The following is a 22,500-nucleotide window of genomic DNA, read 5'->3' on the forward strand; positions in this document are numbered from 1 at the left end:
CACAGTCACACATTAACCTACTAACTTTGTTTTTCAAATGTGGGAGGAAAACGGAATACCCACATAGGCAATGGGAGAACATGCAAACTCAGAACACAGAAGTCCTCAACCTCCGCACTGTGAGTGGTTGTCCACCTTATCGCCTCCATGACAACATTTAAGTCAAAATGCTGTTCATTTGAATCATTTGTCTAAATTAATGTGCTGTAATTTTCCTTACAACGTGGGGTGACGAATAAAGTTTACACACATTTTTCTGAAAGACGTAATGCAGTGCATATTAGAAATCATAAAACTAGTGTGAGCATAATGACAATTTTTTTTTAAATACTTATATATTTCGTCACTGTACAAAATCCACTATATAATGAATTCGACTTTTTTACATAATTATGTTCTTGATATTCATCTGCTTGTCCTGTTAAAAGTAAGGCACAAAACATCCATCCATCCATTATCTGTACCGCTTCTCCTCACTCGGGTCGCGGGGGTGCTGGAGCCTGTCCCAGCTGTCTTCGGGCAGTAGGCGTTGTACACCCTGGAATGGTTGCCAGCCAATCGCAGGGCCACATAGATGAACAACCATCCACGCTCACACTCACCCCTTAGGGCAATTCAGAGTGTCCAATCAACCTGCTATGCATGTTTTTGCAATGTGGGAGGAAACCGGAGTACCCGGGATAAAATACACATTTTGTAACTGTGAGAGTATGTAAATAGTTTGTGTATTTTTAATAATGTTTTTTATACACTATTTGTATCAATGATAATTACACACACACTCACAGACACGCACATCATTGCTTCAGCACACATGCGCACACCCACACGCTTGTTTGGGTTTCACTTTCCATAGGTTTCGTTTTTCTTTGAATAAAGTCCAGAGGGATGGGCGAAGAAGTCAGTGAGAGTGCGGGAGAGTGAACTGGCAAGACGTCTACTTCACTTCCTGGCTTCTCCTCCCATCCGCGATGGAGAAAAGACAAAACCTTCCCTGGTTATTCCTCTGGTTCTCTGCATTTAATTCAGTCTAATGAAGGCGTCAGGACCTTTTAAACCTGACAGTAACACTGTGCCAGAACAATGTTTTACCACACCTACTCCATTAAATCACAAAGCAATTTTTGACTGTCTTGTAATAATTTGAGCAGTTGACAACAACAATTAAACATTTTCTGCAGCTGAGTCTATTTACAAACTAACAGCTGTATCGTATGCATAATTTTAATACATAACAAAAAATAACTAACATACATCAAGTTAGGACTCACTTTTTCCAAGACACTGGCATATTGACAGTTTTGAGTTTTCTGAAAAAAAAAAAAAAAAAACATGCACTTAAGTTAGGGGAGGGAATAGAATTTTCTTTGCTGTACTTCTTCTTTTATGCAAGTTGCCTTCTTTTAACTAGAGGCCCCTTCCTCTCTGCATTTAAGTTTCAAACCGGAAGCCAATGTTACTATGCACCAACAGTCACGAAGGCAAGACACTACAGCCTTGTGGGTCTCTGATGTTTTGATGAAGCATAGAGCTAAATGGATTTTTTAATTCACAACCATATGATGATTGGACAACATGTAAAGGTATGGCACCTTGTATCTATCGATCTATCTCTAAAACAAACTTTTTTTCCCATTTTTTTTTTTTATGCACAGAAATAATATTGTACGCTGAAGTTGTAAGTAACCCATAGCCACTTATTTGCGTGCTCATTTTTTCTCTTCTCTATTTATATTTTTTCTATATAAAATGTGTTTTATATATACTAAATGGACACGGGACCAGAGAAAGTTTCCATTCATTTCTTGCAATTTTAATACCAAATACTTTACTGGGATATATTATTAAGTTTAGAAGTTTGTTGATATTGCACAGCACTTACTTGGGCTGTTCTCGAAATTTGTGCTGGGCGATATGGAAAAAAAATCTTCTACCAAGATAGTGGCCTGTTCATATCAGAATAACAATATGCCTTGATATATTTTCAGATATTCTATAGAAAAATTATACAACACACTATGACTGATTACCTTTTCCCACGTTATATTGATGTGACATTAAACAGAACTGTGTCAAATGATTAATGCATCCAGTTGTACAGCTGCATAAAATTATCAAACGTAAACAGAAGCAAAGCACCCTACATATTTTTGCACAAATATAAACTGAATAAAAGGCAAGCAAATTGTTTCTGACAGAAATTGATTAAATAAATATCATGAAAAGATGAGCTCTACTGTAATGTAATTTTGAGAACATTGATCTTTGCAGGTCTGGGGCCGACAGATGTTTCACAGGCAAACAGTGTCTCGTATTTTGAGTTGTCTTGAGGCATCGTAGCCCTTGTAGTATGACTTACTCAACGATTTGTCATTTGGCGTCTGGGATGCTTCACAACCACCGCGACGAAAGTCCGGCATGACAGACATTATGTACATTTTGTCGCATAGTGTGAAATGCCCTATGTTGTCCTTCGATTGGTTCGTCAGCAATGACCAATATAGAGGTGACATGGCGCGCACATATAATCAAAATGGTGAAAAAAGGAACGGACAGTTGAAGGAAATATTGGAAAGTTTACGTAACATTTTTTGCTATTGCTAACTGCACAGCTAGTTGCTGATTAGCACAAGGTGTATCATTAAACTAATTTGTGACCTTAAAGGCAGTGTTGTTTTCGTCAACGATGACGATGACGAAAATATTTTGCTAACGGCCCTTTTTTCCATGACCATAACGAGACAATGACGAGCTAAATAAATTTATTTGATGACGAAAACATGACGTAACTTAGATGAAATTTTCGTTGAAGAGACGAGACGGGAGGTAATTGTTAGCGTGTGGTTAGTCAGACGCTCAAAATTTATGACATCCCTTCCTGTTGTACGTACGGACACCCTTAGGGCACATGGAAGAAAAAAAAAACAACTTTGCGTTCCCTCGCAAAAAACTTTGCATTCCCTCGCAAAGATTGCGATCCCTTGCAAAGTTTGCGTTCCCTTGCAAAGATTGCAAGATAACGCAAAATAGTTTTTTCAAAGGAATGTTGTTTTTTTTGTGGTTTTTTTATATGCGTGTTTATGTACTTCCGGGTCATTTTTGGTATAAACAAACGCGTTCACTCGTGGGCGAGTTTAATCTAATCTTACTTTAAAATTGGCTTGAAATACATAGACATACAAGCGGTTCTTGATATTAAGCATGGTTTTCAAATAAGTGAAAGACATCTGAAGCGAGTCCTAAACAAAAAGGACTATTTTGTCGTAAAACGTTCTCTGAAATGGCAGTCCTGGTTGACTTTACTAGCGGCCAATTGCAGCACTCTGGACAGATACACGGATACCGATGTGTGCACAGTAAATGCAGAAAACATGAGTCAGGAAAGAGGATGTTCGTCTGGTGCTGAAAAAGTTGGACGCGAGAGGAGTGTCCTGAAGGTAGCCAAGACATCTGAGACGACAAAGCTACTTCTCTTCTTCTTACTTTATTTGGCACCTGGACTTATATGATAAACTGAAGCCACAAGTAGTGACCCGAAGTTGATTGGCGGTTACTACATGGAAGTTGTGCAGCGTTTGGGGGTTGTCCTTGAATCCTGGAAGTTACATATTATTTCTGCAGACAGCTGTTGTGAAATGCACTGTATAAATAAAGTTGTATTGTATCGTATTATCCTGATGATGGAGATTTTATAAACTTGCCTGTTAAAGATGATGACATAATTGTCACCCCTTGGTCTGGTCAGCAGGTGGTGTCATGTGTTTAAAAAAATGCAATGTGTTACACTGAAATAAAACAAATTTTGTAAGCATTCAAAAATTCTTACAAACATCAATTTACCTGACAGAAGGCAAGGTTAGGATATCTGTTCACAAACAGCCTTTGGATGGAAATGGGATGGCAAGTGGAAAAGCACATCTATTTTTTCTCCTAACAAAGCAAATATTTTTAACCATTTAGAATGTATGAACAGTACATCACAACAAATCTGAGCAACAGTTGTTTTTTCCATAATGGCATGCCTTGTTCCTCTACCATTGGTTGTCCTCACTTGATGATATTCATTGCCATAAAAATTTAGCCATCCTATTTGAAACTCCCTGAAACTCTTTTTTTGCAGAAACATTTTTGTGTCTTGCCAATACCTCCTCGTGGTTTTGGAGCACACATGTAGTTCCACTCAGTAGATCTTTTTTCCTTGATCTTATTTTGTCCCTGAATCTTTGGATGAGAGTTTCATTCTTAGCACTGGGTATTTTCTGTCGACAAAAGCAAAGGACAGCTACTCGATCACCGTAGGAAGTGATATATTTGCCCAATTGCTCGTCAGTCAAAAGGGAAATTACTGCCCTGTCAACCTGCAAATATAAAATATGAGATTAAAAACTTGCAATGTTTACTTACTTAATAATTTATTTTGCACACATTCACATGAGTAATGGCACACAGCAGTCATAATTAAATGTATTCAATATTAAACAGCTGGAAGTGGCAGCACATTTACTATTTTTGTAATGTAGTTTTTAATTTGTGTTAAATATCTTCACTACTATAAGAGCATTAACAGTGCAGCTAGATAGAAATGCTAGCTTCACCCCTCCCCCAGTTCATTTCTCACTGTATTTTTACCTCTGTCACTCTTACCAGTAGTCTTAATACTACAAAATAATAATCAAATTTATGAAATGCTTCTCTCGCCACTCAAAAGGTTAACAGTTTTCACGCGAGTAGGGCTGCACGATTTTGAAAAAAAATACCTAATCGCGATTATTCAGACCAATATTGCGATTTCGATTCGATTTGCGTTTTTTGTATTTTACATGTAAAAATGCATTAAAATGCTACTGTCTGTAAAATACATTTTAAGGAGTATTAATAACAAGAGCCAAGCAGTAGGTCAGTCTAGGCAGTAGCGCTGTCTGTCTGTATTGTGCACTTCCGTGACTCGCTGCCACTCAGTACGGCAAGCGAGACGGACAAAAATAATCGCGGACAGTGAACATACCTCACAATACATTAAACTGTTATCCATTTCTGCTTCGACTTGCTTTATTTTATCCACTCTTCAACTTTTCCTTTACACTTGTCACTCATTTCCTCGCTCACCACTGCAGCATATCCGCTCATCTCCTCCACTGCGCTCTTCCTCACGCATGCACGCGCACGCACACACGTCACACACAAGCTTGTCACAATATTCGCAAAACTCCGATTGTGAGTCAGTTAAGTGGGGATTATATTGTATTGTATTCGTTTTTTGGGGGCTAGAAAAAGCAGCATATTCACCATTGCTTGTATCAGACATGCACGATCACGAGTTACAATGTTGCCATGAGTGCTGAAAAGATGCTCTGAGAGGGAGCTTGTCACCGGTACGCACAAATACTTAGGTGTTTTCAGAAACCAATTCTTTTCAAAACGTGAATGCTACTGTTCGCGATCTTAGCTTCGTACGTGAATGACCGCTAGTTGTTGCCTCCCCTTCATCTGTTTATTTCGAATCTGTTTGACATGCTTCATACTCAAATCGGTGGTGCTGTTTTAAACGTTGAAATACGTTGGTCGTGTTGCCTCTGGTTCTGATGCTTGTTTTTTTTTTGATGTGGTTCATTTTTGTCGAATCTGTCGTACGTCCAAATAATAGACGTACCGCCTGTGTACAGCACGAGCATCTCCCTCTCCTTGTCTACCGCGGCGGAAGTTACTTCCATTACATCCACTTCGGTACACGGCAATGACATAAAAAAACTGTTTTGCGATTAGATAATCGCACTACGTCAACCCTCAATGTCGATTAGATTTCGATTCATCGTGCAGCCCTACACGCTAGTATTATGCAAAACAGAAAATTAACAGTAGGGACCCATATTGCTATTATTAAGGTTATTACGTTTTTCATGTGTATAATGTCACTGTGAGGGACATCTCTTGATCGCAAGAAACGTTCCAAGCCCTCCTCCATGATTATTGCCGCCTCCAACGTACAGCCGCGTATCAGAGGCAAGTGTAGCCAAACTGACCCGGAAGAACATAAACGCGCATTAAATATAAATAAATAAATAAATAAATAAACATTCCCTTGAAATAAACAACTTTGCGTTCCCTCGCAAAGTTTGCGAGGGAATGCAAAGTTGTTTTTCTTTCTTCCATGTCCCCTTATAGGGGCTCCGTACGAACGTGTAATCTGTCTTTCAAAACATTGCAATGAAGTGCAACCTATCTTTTGTTTGGGCGCGCCCACTACCGGGACAGCACGCAGGGTGCATGCGCCACGCAGGCACCGGCACGCATACTGGTGTCGCACGAACACGTCTGCGGCCATTCGTCTCTGCTCGCACACACTGACACGCGTTCCTTTGACGGACCATAGTGACTGTGACACTCGCAAGGCTACTTCGCTCTGATAACCGCAGGCTTGTACAAGTAAACAAGTCATATGTAATAAAGTTTGTACTTGTGCAGGCGTGGGCAAAAACGCCCGTTCTGTGTTTTAATCCGTCCCGCCGAAATTGAAAAAAATTAAATGAATAAACCTTGTTAATGTTTTATTTTCTAAATACTGTGTGCTTTCATTTAAAATTAAAAGTGTTTTTTTCCTCCGATGAGGTGAGGTTCCCAAAACACTCCGGCCTCTCTGTCAAATTTTAGAACCCATTGTGGCCCGCCAATCAAAAAGTTGGCCCACCCCTGTACTTGTGCTACTGTACGATAGAACAAGTCTATTACAAGTCCATGTTGTTAAAACGTTTTTATTTTATGTTGCTTTAAGTGAAATAAAGCCACAACAGTTGCCAAATAAAACATTTTGGTTCTCGGCTTATTTTGGAGCAATGAGCATTGCTTCCACTGTTACATTATCTGTTTGAAATGCATAATCCTTAATGGTCCATCAGAAAGTCTATTGAGCGGAAATCTTGTATTCCTATTTTTAATTAAATGGACTAAAACCTTTTTGAGTTTTTGTCGACTAAAACCGACTAAAACTTTTTCGAGTTTTTGTCGACTATAACTAGACTAAAACTATCACGAATAGGAATGACTAAATCTGACGAAAACTAAAAAGCATTTTCATCCAAATGACTAAGACTAAATCTAAAATGCCTGCCAAAAACAACACTGCTTAAAGGGACCCTGAAATGAGTTTTGCAGCAACAACAACTACCATCCTCTGGACGCCCTAATAATGTATCAAAACACTTTTTGGTGAAATTGCGCCTAGTTATATTATTACATGCTCCACTAGGAGGGTCTACTGTTAGCCTTGCCTTAAACAAGTTGACTTTGGTGGACGTGGCCAAGGCTTGCCTGATTTCACGTGTTTTTGTTTACAAAATGACTTTGTCTGGCCAAGACTCGCCTGTTCCACATGCTTTGAGTCTTTCACATCCGTACTTGTACACAAAAAAAAGCGCTATCAATGACCACACAGCAATGCTGATCGCAGCATGAGATTGTGAAATACATTTGCTAATAGGCATCTAATTCCTCTCATTTAGAGGATGGGAAAGAGACATTGATAACACAAAATTAAATATGGCATTCGTTTATGCAAAGAGTTACACAACATGTTACTTACTCACATGCTTTGAGCTGTCACATCAACTGGTCTGCTAGCGGCATAGCTAACTAGAAAGAATGCCACAATGTATCACATAATACGGGCTGTGCAATTAATTGAAATTCAATTCTGATTATGATTGTCAATTTTGTAATTGTTGAGTTTAATAATCTTAAAAACAATTATGTACAGTATTATTGTTTATATAACATTGTTAAAATAGTACTCATATTACAAGTTCTAATACACTACAGTTCATATACTTGACTTAAAATTTTGAGCGTTCCATTGATCTTGTTTATCTAAATGTTACAAAATTTCTATGGCAATTTGTATATACCATTCTCGAATTTTTACATTTCCACCTTTTTTACTTTGAAATAACTAGTTTTATAAACAATCCAATCCAAAAGGAGTGTTTCAAAGAATTTGATTTGTCTTAATATTGTTTACATGTAAAAAAAAATTGTTCGCCCCCAAAATAATCGTTTGAGTACTCGTGATTTACATACAAAGAGCAGCCCTATCGCATACTGAACAAAATTACTCCATAAACAAACTTACTTGGACAGGGTAACTTGCTGCTCCGAAGGGAGTTGGTATCAATAAGGTAAAGATCCAAGATTTGTGTTGTCCCAATTTGCTGAAGCACTCGTCACTAAAAATCTTGGGAGCTGTTTGGGCATATTTGATGCATAAATAAAGTCCAACCACAAGCCTGACTGTGCCTCAGATGAGAGGGGGAAGAAAGATTTTTGTTGTCCTTTGTTAACTCTGGTAGAGAGCAGTTCCTATGGATTTTTCTGGCTTTCACCTTGTCCTGTGTGGGAGCGTGGAGCTGCCAATGTGGAGTAAAACTATTTGACTGTTCAAACATACTTGTAGGGTTCAGTGCAACAAACGTAGCATTTTTCCCATAATGCCGCGGGGTATGGACTCAACCATGCACAACCCCTTGTCATCATGGGAAACAATGCTGAATGGAAAACATAACATTACGTTAGAAAGTTAGTTCATTATTATTCATATTTTTATAGTTTCATCATAGTCTGCAATGCATTTTTACATCGTTTCCCATATTGTCCCGGGCATTTACTTCCGCATGCAGAGACCCTGTGGCATTATGGGGAAACGTAAATCATGCACTGCAGAGATAATACCACACACTTGAGAATGAACAATGTTTAATTACTTAATTTTCAGAAGTATTGTATAAAGATAAAGATGTCCTTTAATAGTCCCACAATGGGGAAATTTGCAGTGTTACAGCAGCAAAGATATACATCACACAGAGGCGGCGGCGTAATGTAGCTGTTAATGAATAACATTAGCAGCAGACATTCATAAAAAGCATGCAAATATACAGAGTATATACGTATAGACACAAATCCCCATATATATACACACTTACATCCCTCAACATATACAAGTGTAAGGAAACACTCCAAATTTCTGTCCATGGTACACAATGCAATGTACAAAACTCTCGATATGCAGCAGTTTGTCATGGGGGCGGAGTTTGCGCTCTATCAGTGATGTATAAACCTAAATCTACTAAAACAGCCTATTTGATAGTGTTTGTGCTTCAGTATGTTGATACAAACAGCCAAGGCAAACATCGTCATATTGCCTAGCTGTGTTGTAATTAAGGTCATCGTAATTTAACTTATCGGTTAATTTTAAAAACTCTTGTCGTTGGAGTGTAGTGACTGGTCTGACAGAGTTCTAGTGGCGTGTGTTTGCTTTGGCTGAAACGTACGTTTTCCCGTCAAAATCAAAGTGTTACGTACAAAATATTCAGAATGTCGCGTCTTATTTATATTTGATAGTTGACCAAATTTCGTTTCACAGTTCAATTAAAACACAAAAACTAGGCAAAATAAGCAAACCCCAATTCCACTGAAGTTGGGATGTTCGTTTAAATTTTAATAAAAAAAGAGAACACATCCAACCATCTGTGACGGAGCAGCTCCGTCAATAACGACGGTACAGCATGGTCCCGGGGACGCAATTGCGCACACGCATGCACCGCACATTTCCATACTGATGCATTCAATTCCATCCCGTTTAATACATACGCACCCACCTGGCACCACATCAATACCACGTCCGTCACAGTTGTAATAGAGCGACCGAGGGTGCACACTTGGTAGTTTTATTATGAATGGAAGCATACATGGACACACACGCGCGCACGTTCAATTTAACACTCACCAGTCACGAGACGCGGCAGACAACAGACACGACATGACACGACATAGAGGAAGACCAAACAGCGGGGGAGCTTCCGCATTTCTTAAATATGTTTGTTTCGCGCGACAATTATGTCAACTGGGAGGGGCGAATCATATATAGAGTGAGTTGTTTGGAAAGAGAGGGAGATAAGAGGTGCGGCTGTGAAGGTAGTACTGGAGAGCGAGACAGTGACGCATTTTGCAACGTAGCTGACATGGTAGTTGTGGTTGAATTCCATGCAGTGGTTTTGTAAATATATAGATAGACACCCTTACTTTTGTAAATTACTATATGTTCACTTTTTTCTGGGTTTTTGGACTTTTTGGGGACTTTTCACTCTGTTGCACTTTGAAAGGGCTGCACAATAAACATCACTGTTGCACATATTCTGGCTACGCCATTTGTTTATATATAATATATTATATGTATATATATATTAGGCCTGTCAAAAGTTATAGCATTAACTCAGGTGATTAATTTTTTTTACTCAGTTAAGTATTTTAACTCAATTAACTCAGTTTGATTTACTTTAAAAATAATTTACAGACTTTGCAAATATTGTGCCATATTAGCTGTACATCTTTAGTAAGTCTGAGAACAAAACACTGTAAGTTACCACTGGGCCTTGCAAACCAACACAACTGGAGTGTGGCGCTTGTGGGCAGTTTTGAGAAATGTTTTGAAGAAAAATGCCTCTAAAGAAAGCTACTAGAACAGTCTTTGAATTAAATATACTTCATATTTGGTGATTTTGCATCAATTAGAAGATATTATGTTAGATATTATAGTTAAAAAATGTGATTAATCATGGAATTTTTTGTGATTTATTAGTTAAAAAATTAATCACTTGACAGCACTTATGTATATATATGTATATATATATGTGTATATATATGTATATATATATGTGTATATATATGTATATATATATGTGTATATATATGTGTATGTATATATATGTGTATATATATATGTATGTATATATATGTGTATATATATATGTATGTATATATATGTGTATATATATATGTATGTATATATATATGTATATATATATGTATGTATATATATATGTATGTATATATATGTATGTATATATGTATGTATATATATGTATATATATATATGTATATATATATACCGTATTTTTACGGCCAAAAGACGCGCCGTATCAAAGGGCGCAGTACCAGTTTAGGGTGCTATATCTGTATTTAATACATAGAATGCACCGTATCATTGGGTGCAAACAGAACCGAGCAGTCGCGCTAGCTGCTCAGTCGCGCTAGCGTGTTTTTAAAATGGCAGTGGGAGTTCTGTGGTACTTTATTTTAGCTTTTAACAATGTGCTGAAGTTGTCCTCATCCAAAAATGGACCAAGTCCTTGTCTTCTGTATCCAAGATAAACAGCTGGACACGTTCTCCACCAAACACGAGAGTCATTATCAGGCTGTCTCGCTGCCGCGCAGCCCCTCAGATGGGATGCTGACACAATGCCGGTGTGAGCAAGTCACTAATCGACAAACGATGTCCGGTCACGGTGTTAGATCAAAACTAAAACTAACACCCCAAATCAACTGAATAGCATAATAGTGTAGGACCAGCAAAATTCTGCCTCCCAGCCTACCATACAATACCTTAGTTAACATGCATGCACACTAAAACATAAGATAGCATGGCTAGCGTGGCTAGCTGTTTTTAAAAAGGCAACAGGAGTAAAACTGAGTTCGGTTGTATTTTATTTAACTATTTAACAATGTTCTCACATTATTATTGATCAGTCATCATCCACAAATCTATCAAAATCATTGTCTTCTGTATCAGAAATAAACAGCTGGGTTCCCTCTCGTCATTGTCAAATTCTGTGTCGCTGCTGCGTGGCTCACTGGATATGATGCTGGCATTCGCAAAAGCTCTAACAACAGAGCTAGCAGACACGTTTGCCCATATAGGGGCACTGGGTCCTGCGTTGCACTGGGGGCGTGCTTTTGCGTTGTCGTTCACGACCATCGCTCCCCTCTCACGTCCGCCTGCTGTCGTTAGCCAGTCCCGCCTTCTCTCTATATAAGCAGTGTGCAGGCAGGTAATGTTCGCAGTCAGCCCAGCGGTGCACTCGGTCCACATAATGGGCGCTCCGCATCAAAAGGCGCCCCGGCTTTTTTGGACGAGATTCGGGACTTTAAAGTGCGCCTTGTGGCTGAGAAAATATGGTATGTAGACAAAGATATAGATAGATATATATCAATAGATATATATCGATTAGGGCTGGGCGATATGACCTCAAATCAATATCGCGTTAAATTGAGCAATTTTACCTCGATAACAATAAATGATACATTCCCCCGAGGACCAAAATCAAAATAAATGCAGGAAATGCATATTGACTGCTATTTTTTTATACTGGTACACATTACTTTCAATGAAAAATAAAAGTACAAAAATCATTTGTATAAACATTCCAATTAGCGTGTTTTGCATGACTTGAACAATGTCACAAAGAACAGGAGAAAAAGGGTACCTCTCGCAAAATCTTTTTCTGCAAATAGATTGTGCCAAGATGCTGTAATGCCATTTGCAATGTGTAGCGGCCCCTGCTTGAATGTGTTGCTTTAAACCAAGAAGGTCTTCTGATGAACAGAGGGTTTTTAGTTTTGTCCTCGTCTCCCTTGCAGCCAGCTTCCAATGATCAAAGACCTAGTTAAAAGCCATTTCACGTTTTTTAGTATCTTGTTCATTCATCTCTTGGCCTTTCTCTGTTAACTTTCTTTCACGTGAGCTGGATCTGAGCTGTGTCGGTAGGACCGACTGCACTCTCTGCTGGGAGCGACATATTGTTTGTTCGGCTGCTCAAAGTCAAGTAGCTTTTGATTATCAGATGCCTGAATTTACACTTTTAAGCTGTAGCTACACTTTACTAAGAGTAACATTTACATCAAGCATTAATATATTATGGACAACCTAAAGGATTCTTAGCATGAAACAGCAAGCAGAATGTCAGAAATAAAAGGTGTGCAGATTAACGGAAAGAGATGTAACATTGATTATGCAAAAGCACGTGTACCTTGAACTCGTCACCATTTTTATTGTGAATTAGTTCAGAATTTTTACCTTAAAACAGCAAGTTATTGTCAGGAAAGTTCAAATATGCTAAACTTGCATTTCCATTTGAATTCTTGCCAGGTTACGAGAGCTGATAGATGGCAATGTAGACTGGTTGATACCAAGTTAGTGGGTGACTTTAGTTGATGGTCATCAACTCTTCACCAGGGATGGCAAGGCATGTGCTGCGACGAGTTTTCACTGTCGCGGCCCCTGTTAGTATTACACAGGCATCCATTTTCTTTTGACAATCTTGGGCGTGGTGTTACAGTTACGTAGGATAGGTGCAGTATGCTGGACTTGTTGTTCAGCAATAAAAGGTTGTCGACACCAGTTGAAACTCCACGACATTATTTCAAGTCCAAGGGGCCGCTACACAAAGGCCTAGATTTGTGTAAAGGTCTCAATATAAATAATGCCATGTGCAAATGAGCTAGTCGCCTGTAAACAGAATGCTAAATAAAAAAATATCAATGAAATGCCAATGCCAATTATTATACCAGTGTGCATCATCAGGAAAATGTACCGTCTCGGGTACTCTGACGCGCAGTCGCCACTTGTCGTCTATGTAATGTACAGTCAGGCTCAAACAGGGATCCATTTTGCGACTCGACCACAAGTTGAATGTGGACGCAAAATACTTGAAATGTCTAAGCTCCTGCCCAGATGTCCATATTGGGAAGTACGATTTGCGAAAAATATTTTTGTACCTCTTGTCGGCTACTTTCATGAGGCGTTTAAATCCAGAGCGCTCCACTGTAGCCAGATGAGCTATGTCTTTAGCTATGTGCTAGGCTGTCGCGTCCACCTCTTAGACGTCCTCTCGTATGGTGTCGCCTCCGTTATGGGCTGTTGTCACTTGTCGAACCTTGCTTCTCACTTTGAACTTTTAGCAAAAGCTCCAAGTCAACAGCATGGTTGTGTTGTGGGTGGTGAAAAAGAAAAGGTTGGACGCGCTGTTTTGGGTGCTTACGACGCACTTTGTAGTTCATGTTCTTTTGCTCAAACATTGTATTTATTGAACCCAAAACATTTCCAAACGACAGATGTCGAATTTCTTTTCGGGACAAGCGTGATAGGAACAACTTCAACTAACGTTACTTCGTCTTCAGCCGTGTCAGCCGCTTCTTGATTTGAATCGCCAGCTACGACCGCGTCATATATATATATATGTGTATATATATATATATATATATATATATATGTATATATATATATATATATGTATATATATATATATATGTATATATATATATATAATGTGTGTGTATATATATGTATATATATATATATATATGTATATATATATATATATGTATATATATATATATAATGTGTGTGTATATATATATATATATATATAATGTGTGTGTATATATATATATATATATATATGTGTGTGTATATATATATATATATATATATATATATGTATATGTGTGTGTGTATGTATATATATATGTATATATATGTGTGTATGTATATATATATGTATGTGCGTGCGTGAGTGAGTGAGTGAGTGACACGGCATCGTTCCGCAAGGGCAGCGACTCAATGTTCAGCTTTATCGCCAGATTTTTACATCACATAATGATGAGACGACAAATGTCTGCTAATGACTATTGTAGTACATTGCGTGTTTTGACTACATGAAGGCAAGTAACCCATTACTTCCTAATTGTATTAAGATAGTATTTTCTCCATTTATTTCCACCCAAGCACTCACTTAAACTCACTTGCAGGTTGAGAAGCAGCTGAGCTGACAGCAGCTGTAGTGTAGCAGCATGTGTGGTTTGTCACTGCCAATTGGACTGTGTGGGTGTTGGGTTACTCATAGCAGACCAGCTCCCAACTGAAGAGAGAAGCTTCCTATTTTTACCCCTAGACAGCACCCTCGTATCACAACAGCTGTCCTCATATCTCTCGTCTGTCAGGGTCAGGAATAGCCGGCCGATCAACACACTCGCCCTCTCCAGTCCTGCATGCTCTCTCTGCACTCCATCTTGTTGCTTGCTCGCCGCTTTTAAACTTTTACTAGTTTTTAATCTGACTTCTGAAGGAACTGGATTTGTGGAATTACTTCACTGGCAGGTAACATGTTGGGACATTTCTTTAAAAAGTGCAGGTCTCTAGAAAATTTAGAGAACTCAAACAATGCTATTTTTAGAGTCGTTACTTGAACTAGTCATCTTTTACGGCTTTTAATTATGAGAAAAGCATCAAACTCCAGAAGCCACTAATTTTTTTCTTCCCGTTAGTAGTTAAAGCACTGGACTGTCGACACTCAAGACATTTAATTTACTTATAATTCAATATACTTACTTCTCACACTGTATTTTGAAGAAGTTATTATGATACCTTAAAATAATGTTGATTTTCATGAAAACCTATTTGCCTCTATGTGTAGCTTCTACACCCGGTATCTCTTACTTTAATGATGTCATTATTTTATTATGTGCGCTGTCAAGCTTCATCTGGTCAGGACCAGTCATTTGAGGCAGATATTTATGGTTAACCACTGATAGACACTAAGCATGTCAACATTCAGTCAAAATGAAGCAGCTGCTTGTACTTGAAGTGTGATGTATCAACCTTTATTTCCCCGTGTTTGGCAATTACACCACTTTTGTAGAATTTCTTCAGGGGCTATTGTAGTGTCCATCCATCCATCTTTTGTACCGCTTAATTATCCTCTCTAGGTGAGTGGTTTTTAGTCTTGTGAATGAATTAAAAAGTAAAAAGGACATTTCATTTTAGTTACAGAGCCATCCGTAGTGTGCTGGTTCACTTTGTTGACTTCCATCTTGTTGACATGGATCTGTTCCCATTCAATGCATTGGTCACGATTGCACAGCCAAATGAATGATTGTATGAATTAAAATAATTGCATTTATTTGTAAAAATCACATAGGTCTCGACAGTTGGGGGTTACTTTATTTAGGATTAATTCAATGAAATGGCGTAATGGTGTCAGTATGTAAAAAAAAAATAAAACCTCTCAAAACTAGATAACATTGTTGATGAAATCCTGGTGCAAATTTCTTTCTCATAAATAAATTCTGGTTTTCTTTGTCATATTACTGCCCTAAATATGAATTATTTAGGAATAATAGGGTTAAACTAATCTGACCATTGAACAATTTCACAGATAGTAGTCTGGAAGTTAGTTTGGTGGAACTTTGCTGTAATTTGAGATTGGTCTGACGTGATGCACGTGCACACACAAAATGTATTTTTCTGAGGACAGAATATAGAATTAGGAGTCAAAAGAGAGCAATTCATGTCATTCTATGACAAACTGTGCAAAGCCACAGCAAGGTTGCGTGTTGAGGACTACAGCTTACCCATGTCATCAAGACGTGAAATTTGTTTCCAGAATCATAAATCTTGATGGTCATGAATTGACAATATAATTATTTCAGCATCACCCCATCTAGATGGCACTTCCAAACTGGCACTACTTTTTAAGCCTGTTAGTCAGTGTGCTCTTCATGAACCTCGAACAAAACACACTGACCCAGACCGCTAAACTCATAAACAGTACATCTATTATAGGGCATTACATAAACCAGTACTTATGTGCTTGCAGCTACTCAGCTAGTATTTCTGTATGTGACTAATAACCCATCATAATAATTGGAGGAGGGATTTTGAATTGCAGTTCAGATCAGTAGGACTGAGCCTGATTGAATGGGACCTTGGTTTGTTCTATTGTCCTTCTTTGGCTTAACTTGTTTCTGCGGATAAACATTCTTTCTTTGGGAAAATGATGGATAGATACTTTGTTCATTTTGTGATGGAAATTATATTATCACAGCAGCAATTTTTACGATAATATAGGAGCAAGCATCAAAGTTGAAAAAAATACAAGAGCAGCATTTGAGTAGAACTTAAAGACATTTAGATTTGAATCTATTCAGGAAAGAAAACGTTATAGAAAATATCGGTCATACATTCTCGTACCTCCAAAATCATCACTTTTCAGGATATCCAAAAACAGCATGTTTGTTCAATCATTAACAAAGAGAGCAAGCCATTTTCAACACCATTTTCAAAAAAACGACCCCCACGTGTCCCAGATTTAGATTTGTCTAAAAATATGACATTTACCAAATTGTGACATGCAGTAGAAGGTTTCGCATAAACATTATTGCGCTATTAGTCAATCTGGAGAATGGCCTTTGTTGTTTTGCTTTGTTTTGAGGGTTTTGTCTACATGATGAAAGATCTCCCTTTTGGTTTGGATGTGAATCTTAATCTAAATTGTTTTATCTTCAGTTTTGGAATGGTTACACACAGGCACCCTTAAAACCATTTGAAGCTTTTGGCTGTACTTTTTTTTTTTTGTCCAATTCCATCCAGGTCCTCCTATTCCTTTGGCTAATGAGTGGTTTGCATCTTCTGGTTTAGCCTCTGTGATTGATGAAGTCTTCTGCGAACAGTAATTTGTAACAGCTTCACTCCTGTCACCTGGAGTTTGTTACTGTCACAAAGTTATTTTGCAATCTTTCTTTACAGCTCTCGCAATATTTCTGTCTGAAACCTTTTTCCTGATATACATGTTCAACATTTGTTACATAGTACAAAGTAATGTCTTTTTTCATTTAGGACATTCCAAATGAATGTATTGGATATGGCCAAAGTTTGTGGACTGTCCCTGGGAGAGATTTTTTTTAATTAGTGTACTGTAGTTTTTTGTTTTACATGTTGGTTGTAGTCAGTGTTGTTTTTGGCAGGCATTTTAGATTTAGTCCTAGTCTTAGTCACTTGGACGAAAATGCTTATTAGTTTTTGTCAGATTTAGTACTTCCCATTCGTGATAGTTTAGTTTTAGTCGACGGAAATGCAAAAAAAAAAAAAAAGTTTTAGTCTAGTTTTTGTAAATTTATTTGACCAAAACTCAAAACGGTTTAGTCTGTTTTTGTTAAAAATAGGCATACAAGGTTTACACCCAATGTCAAAGACTTTCTGTTGGACCATTAAGGATTATGCATTACAAACAGCTAACGTAACAGTGGAATCAATGCTCATTGCTCCAAAATAAGCCAAGAACCAAAACGTTTGGCAACTGTTGTGGCTTTATTTCACTTACAGCAACATAAAATGAAAATGTTTTAACAACAAAGACTTGTAGTAGACATGTTCTATAGTACAGTAGCACAAGTACAAACTATCAAACATATGTCTTTTTTACTTGCACCAGCTTGCGGTCATCAGAGCGAAGTAGCCTTGCGAGTGTCGCAGTCACTATGGTCCGTCAAAGGAACGCGTGTCTGTGTGTGCGAGCAGAGACGAATGGCCGCAGACGTGTTTGTGCGACATCAGTATGTGTGACGATGCCTGCGCGGCGCATGCGACCTTGCGTGCTGTCCCAGTAGTGGGCGGACCCAAACTAAAGATAGGTTGTACTTCATTGCAATGTTTTGAAAGACAAATTACACGTACAATAGGAAGGGATGTCATAAATTTTGAGTGTCTGACGAACCACACGCTAACAATTTCCCCCCGTCTCGTCTCGTCAACGAAAATTTCATGTACGTTACGTCATGTTTTTGTCATCAAATAACTTTGTTTAGCTCGTCATCGTCTCGTTATGGTCATGGAAAAAAGGGGCGTTGACAAAATATTTTTGTCATTGTCATCGTTGACGAAAACAACACTGCACCAGAGTACTCGAGACGGCAGATTTTCCTAATGATGCACACTTATTTATTTGGCTTGCATTGACATTTTTGTTTCCAGGCCACACAAGCTTCTTTGCAGATGGCATTATTTATATTGTTTACAAGAGACCTTTACACAAATCTAGGCCTTTGAAATCTAGGACATGACATTTCAGCACCTTGGCGCAAGCTATTTGCAGAAAAAGGTTTTGCTAGAGGTAACCCTTTTCTCCTGTTCTTTGTGACTTTGTTCAAGTCATGCAAAGCAAGCTATTTGGAATGTTCATTCAAATAAATTTTGTACTTTTTGGCTTGGGGTAATTTATCGTAGATTTATCATTATCGAGGTAAAATCGCTCAATTTACCGTGATATTGATTTGAGGTCATATCAACCAGTCCTAGTGGATACATTAGCATACACTGCCAGGCAGAAACCATCTGCGGTTGAGAAATATGTTATTTATTCAAAGTTCCATTGATAAAAAAATGATTGTGATGTCCTATATTGTAGTGTAAAGGTTTGGAGTTATTGAGGTGATGTATTGGAAGATAAATGTTTTAGTAATATCCTCAAATAAGCGAAATGCTCTTCTTTAATGCCACACATCAACCTGTTTCATATCGATCCATGTGGGTGAGAGTGCTCGGAAGGGAGACTACACAGACAATCATCCGTGAATCTGAAATTTTGCCAAATTTCAAAACCTAAGTTGAACATTCTGGCGATAATTCCCAAAGTTATATTTGGCACAAACACAACACTGCTCATCACAAAAAAAAAAAAAACACGAGGCCTACATTGTGCAAGGTGGCAGGATCACGTTTTTGGGGGGGGGTTTCTTCCGCTGGAGGGACATATGATCAGTCAGTGTTGGCACAAAACCTTCAAGCCTCTGCTTAATAGCAATCAGAACAGACACGTGATCGATCTCAATAGAAAATGCCTTCACACTGCGTCTCCAAACACACAGCATCAGTGCCAGTGTTAAAGTGATACCCCTGCTCAAGGCACCACCCACTTTGCGAAGGATGGGATGTTCACTAATTTTGCTCCAATGTTTTTGTACCTTTTTTTGTTGCTGTCACGAATGCAATATATACATGTTTTTCAGAAATACTCATTTAGTTTAATTCTACCATTCTTACTGACCCCACAGCCCATGACAGCAGATCAGCCAACATGGCATTCTCATCTCGCTTTAACTTCTGGGAACAAAAGGGAAGTCTCACTTGGAAATTTTACAAAGCAACCTAACCTAGCATGTTTTTTTGTATTAACACACGGACACTTGTGGCCTTTGTGTGTGAAATGAGATGTTTAGAATTTTATGCATTGATTTGTAGTTAACTGTGATTTTGGTGCACAAAAAACTTGAGGTGATTACAGTTGTCTTACTTTTCTAGACAAAGAGAATCAAGACAGCCCAACCCATTGTGTGACGCATGTGTTGTGGTTTGCATGGGTTGGTGGATAATGCTTTAAGTTAAGTAGTAAGTTATTTATATGCTCTGATTTGTATTAAATTATTTAGGTCAAAGAGGAGAACAAGCCAGACTGCAAAAATGTGAGTGACTGAATTTGGTAGAAATATACATAAGTCATAACAATCCTAGTTTGGGTTTGCTTTGTCATTACATTTACGATGGATCACCAGTAATAATAATAATAATAATAATAATAGTAATAATACTAATAGTGATGATAGAGAGAATTGAGCACTTAATTATCAAAATAAAACAAAGTCTTAACATGCTACGATTTTTGTCTACAAAAATATGCATTATGAATTCAAAAATCATGATTAACTACATGATACTTGAGTTTCCTTCTTATATCTCCCCTTTTTCTTCTCTGTGAGTAGTCAGATAGTGATGGGCTGTCCAACCGGGCCAAGTCTGTGTCTGCTCTTGATCCTGGAAGGGGATTGTACCGCACTTTGAGCCCCCCAGCCGGTTCTTCTTCAGAAGTGGTTGGTCGAGTCAGGAGTCCCTCACCACCTAGAGTCAGAACACCTGTTAAAGTGCCAGAACGCTTCAAAAGCCCTGAGCTGCGATCGTCATCAAAAATGGCAGAGCAATTGACTGGTCCCGAAGCGCGGCATAATTCTGTGCATCAAGACCTAGTTATGAATGGTAAACATGAACAAAATGGTGTTGTGGATAAAAGCACAGTCAATGGTATTTCCCAAGGTAATATCACAGCACCAGCACCGTGCATCAGCTTGCCGGACTCCACTGATGGTCAAGGTCTGACTCGCAAGAAAGTAGTGAAGGTAGTGCGTCGTGTTGTCAGGAAAGTCCTGCCTTCGGGTGTAGAGGAAGCAACTGCACCAGCACATGCATCAGAAATTCCAGAAGTATCCAGAAATGGTATGGCTCCAGCTTCTGCGTCCAAGGGCCCTTTAATGTCTGCGTTCTCTTTTAAACACCAAACGATCAAAACAGATGACAAAGATGACATTTCCCGGGGGTTGACCAACTTGATGGTGAGAGGTAGGACAAGGGAACCTCGATCAAGAATACGCAAGGATGGCCATCTGGAAACAAAAGAATTGGATAAGAAAAATGAAAACAGGGAGGACAAGCAAGCAGAGACCAAAGAAGAGATGAAAGATGATACAAGTTCACAGAAGTCACAAGAGGGCAATCAATGTCCTCCAGTCCAGTCTCCTCTAGTACCTGTGACTGAAGCAGGCATGCATTCAAATATATCTGTTCCATCTGCACATTGTACCAAATTTTCCCATTCCAGACCTACATCTTTGCCACGGGTTGTTGGCTTTATCCCAGCACCCAAGCCTACGCCTTTGTGTCCGCCTCCAGGTTTCATACCTGTTACTAGACCAACAGCTGCTTTAATATCCATCCCTGCCAATGCAACAATTGGAGCAGTCCCTAGAAAAAGCACCAATCAGCCCTCTGAAGCGAACCGTCCTCATCCAAGTGTCCGGTCTCGCCCAACAGAAATAAGTCCCGCTCATCACCCAGCTGTCACAAAACAAGAGGTATTGTTTTATAACAATTACCTTAAAAATAGAAGAACTGGTAACATTAGCTTTTTGTGTAGGTCAAACATTGAGGAGCAGCATTTTGAATTGATTGTGTGTGCAGATTATTTTTTCTCTCTCCTGTCAGTGTACAGTGCATTCATTGCAGTAACCTAACCTGGATGAAATATAAGAACGGATGACCATTAGTATGTCTGACCGATAAAGGTTTGGTTGTTTAAATTAGTGATCATCACACAAGATATATGTTTAGTTGGTACTTATGGGTTGCCAATTCCAATACAATATTTGATGTCTTATGGTCCAATGGTGGCTTTGACGTTACAAGCAATGAAAGTACAATGATTTTCAATGGACAGTTTGTAATCGGTCCCTCCGAGAGTCCCAACATGACATAGAGAGAGCGGAGGGTGGCATGGCCATATTCCTCATTAATAGTAGGCTTTTTTCAAGTCGTCACTTGTTTAACAATTTCTCCAAAAAGGATAGATAGAAAAAAAAAGAAGATAAACAATTCCGGTTTCCTGATCCAAAAAGAAATAAACTGAGCTTGTTAGTGAAAAAATGGGCGATCTCAGCTGGATAATTCCTTTAACTTGAAAGAGGTGGTTAAATATCTGGTCTCTGCAAGCAGCTAATCATATTGTAGCTGCTTACAATTCCCCTCAAAAACAAAAGAAAAGCTCATTACCAGTGGCAGTCATACTGAAAACTTGACTTTTTAAAAGTATGGTAAACTGTCAAAACGGTAACCATCCCATGCCTATTAGAAAAATATCCTTAGCTAATTTTTTCTCAAGTTGTAACTCAAGCTTGCACAATGGTCAGACAGCATTCTGGACCATTTTGTTTAATAATTTGCGTTCACATTCTTTTTCTGTCCTGCACTCTGAATATTGACTGAGTATGTCCGATAAAAACTTGAAAGCATGTCCAGTA

General features: G+C 38.5%; 1 protein-coding gene across 17 annotated transcripts in view; it reads left to right on the forward strand.

Annotated features, from left to right (window-relative positions):
* myo18ab (myosin XVIIIA b) overlaps nt 1-22,500 on the forward strand; it is a 147,761-nt gene that overhangs the window by 27,468 nt on the left and 97,793 nt on the right. The window contains exon 1 of one of the 17 annotated variants that reach the window (XM_088299789.1): nt 14,727-14,980. The exons of 15 other annotated variants lie outside the window; for them this stretch is intronic. Coding sequence is in view for 1 of the 2 variants with exons in the window: in XM_088299779.1 (XP_088155905.1) it covers nt 20,926-21,558 (633 nt within the window). In the remaining variant the exon portion in view is untranslated. Of the gene's footprint in view, nt 1-14,726; nt 14,981-20,798; nt 21,559-22,500 lie in introns of those variants that run through there. One more of the 17 variants, XM_088299779.1, reaches the window with a different exon arrangement.

The sequence above is a fragment of the Idiotropiscis lumnitzeri genome, chromosome 7 (genome assembly GCF_059441095.1).
Source record: "Idiotropiscis lumnitzeri isolate Australia: NSW breed Sydney's pygmy pipehorse chromosome 7, RoL_Ilum_1.0, whole genome shotgun sequence".
Lineage (NCBI taxonomy): Eukaryota > Metazoa > Chordata > Actinopteri > Syngnathiformes > Syngnathidae > Idiotropiscis > Idiotropiscis lumnitzeri.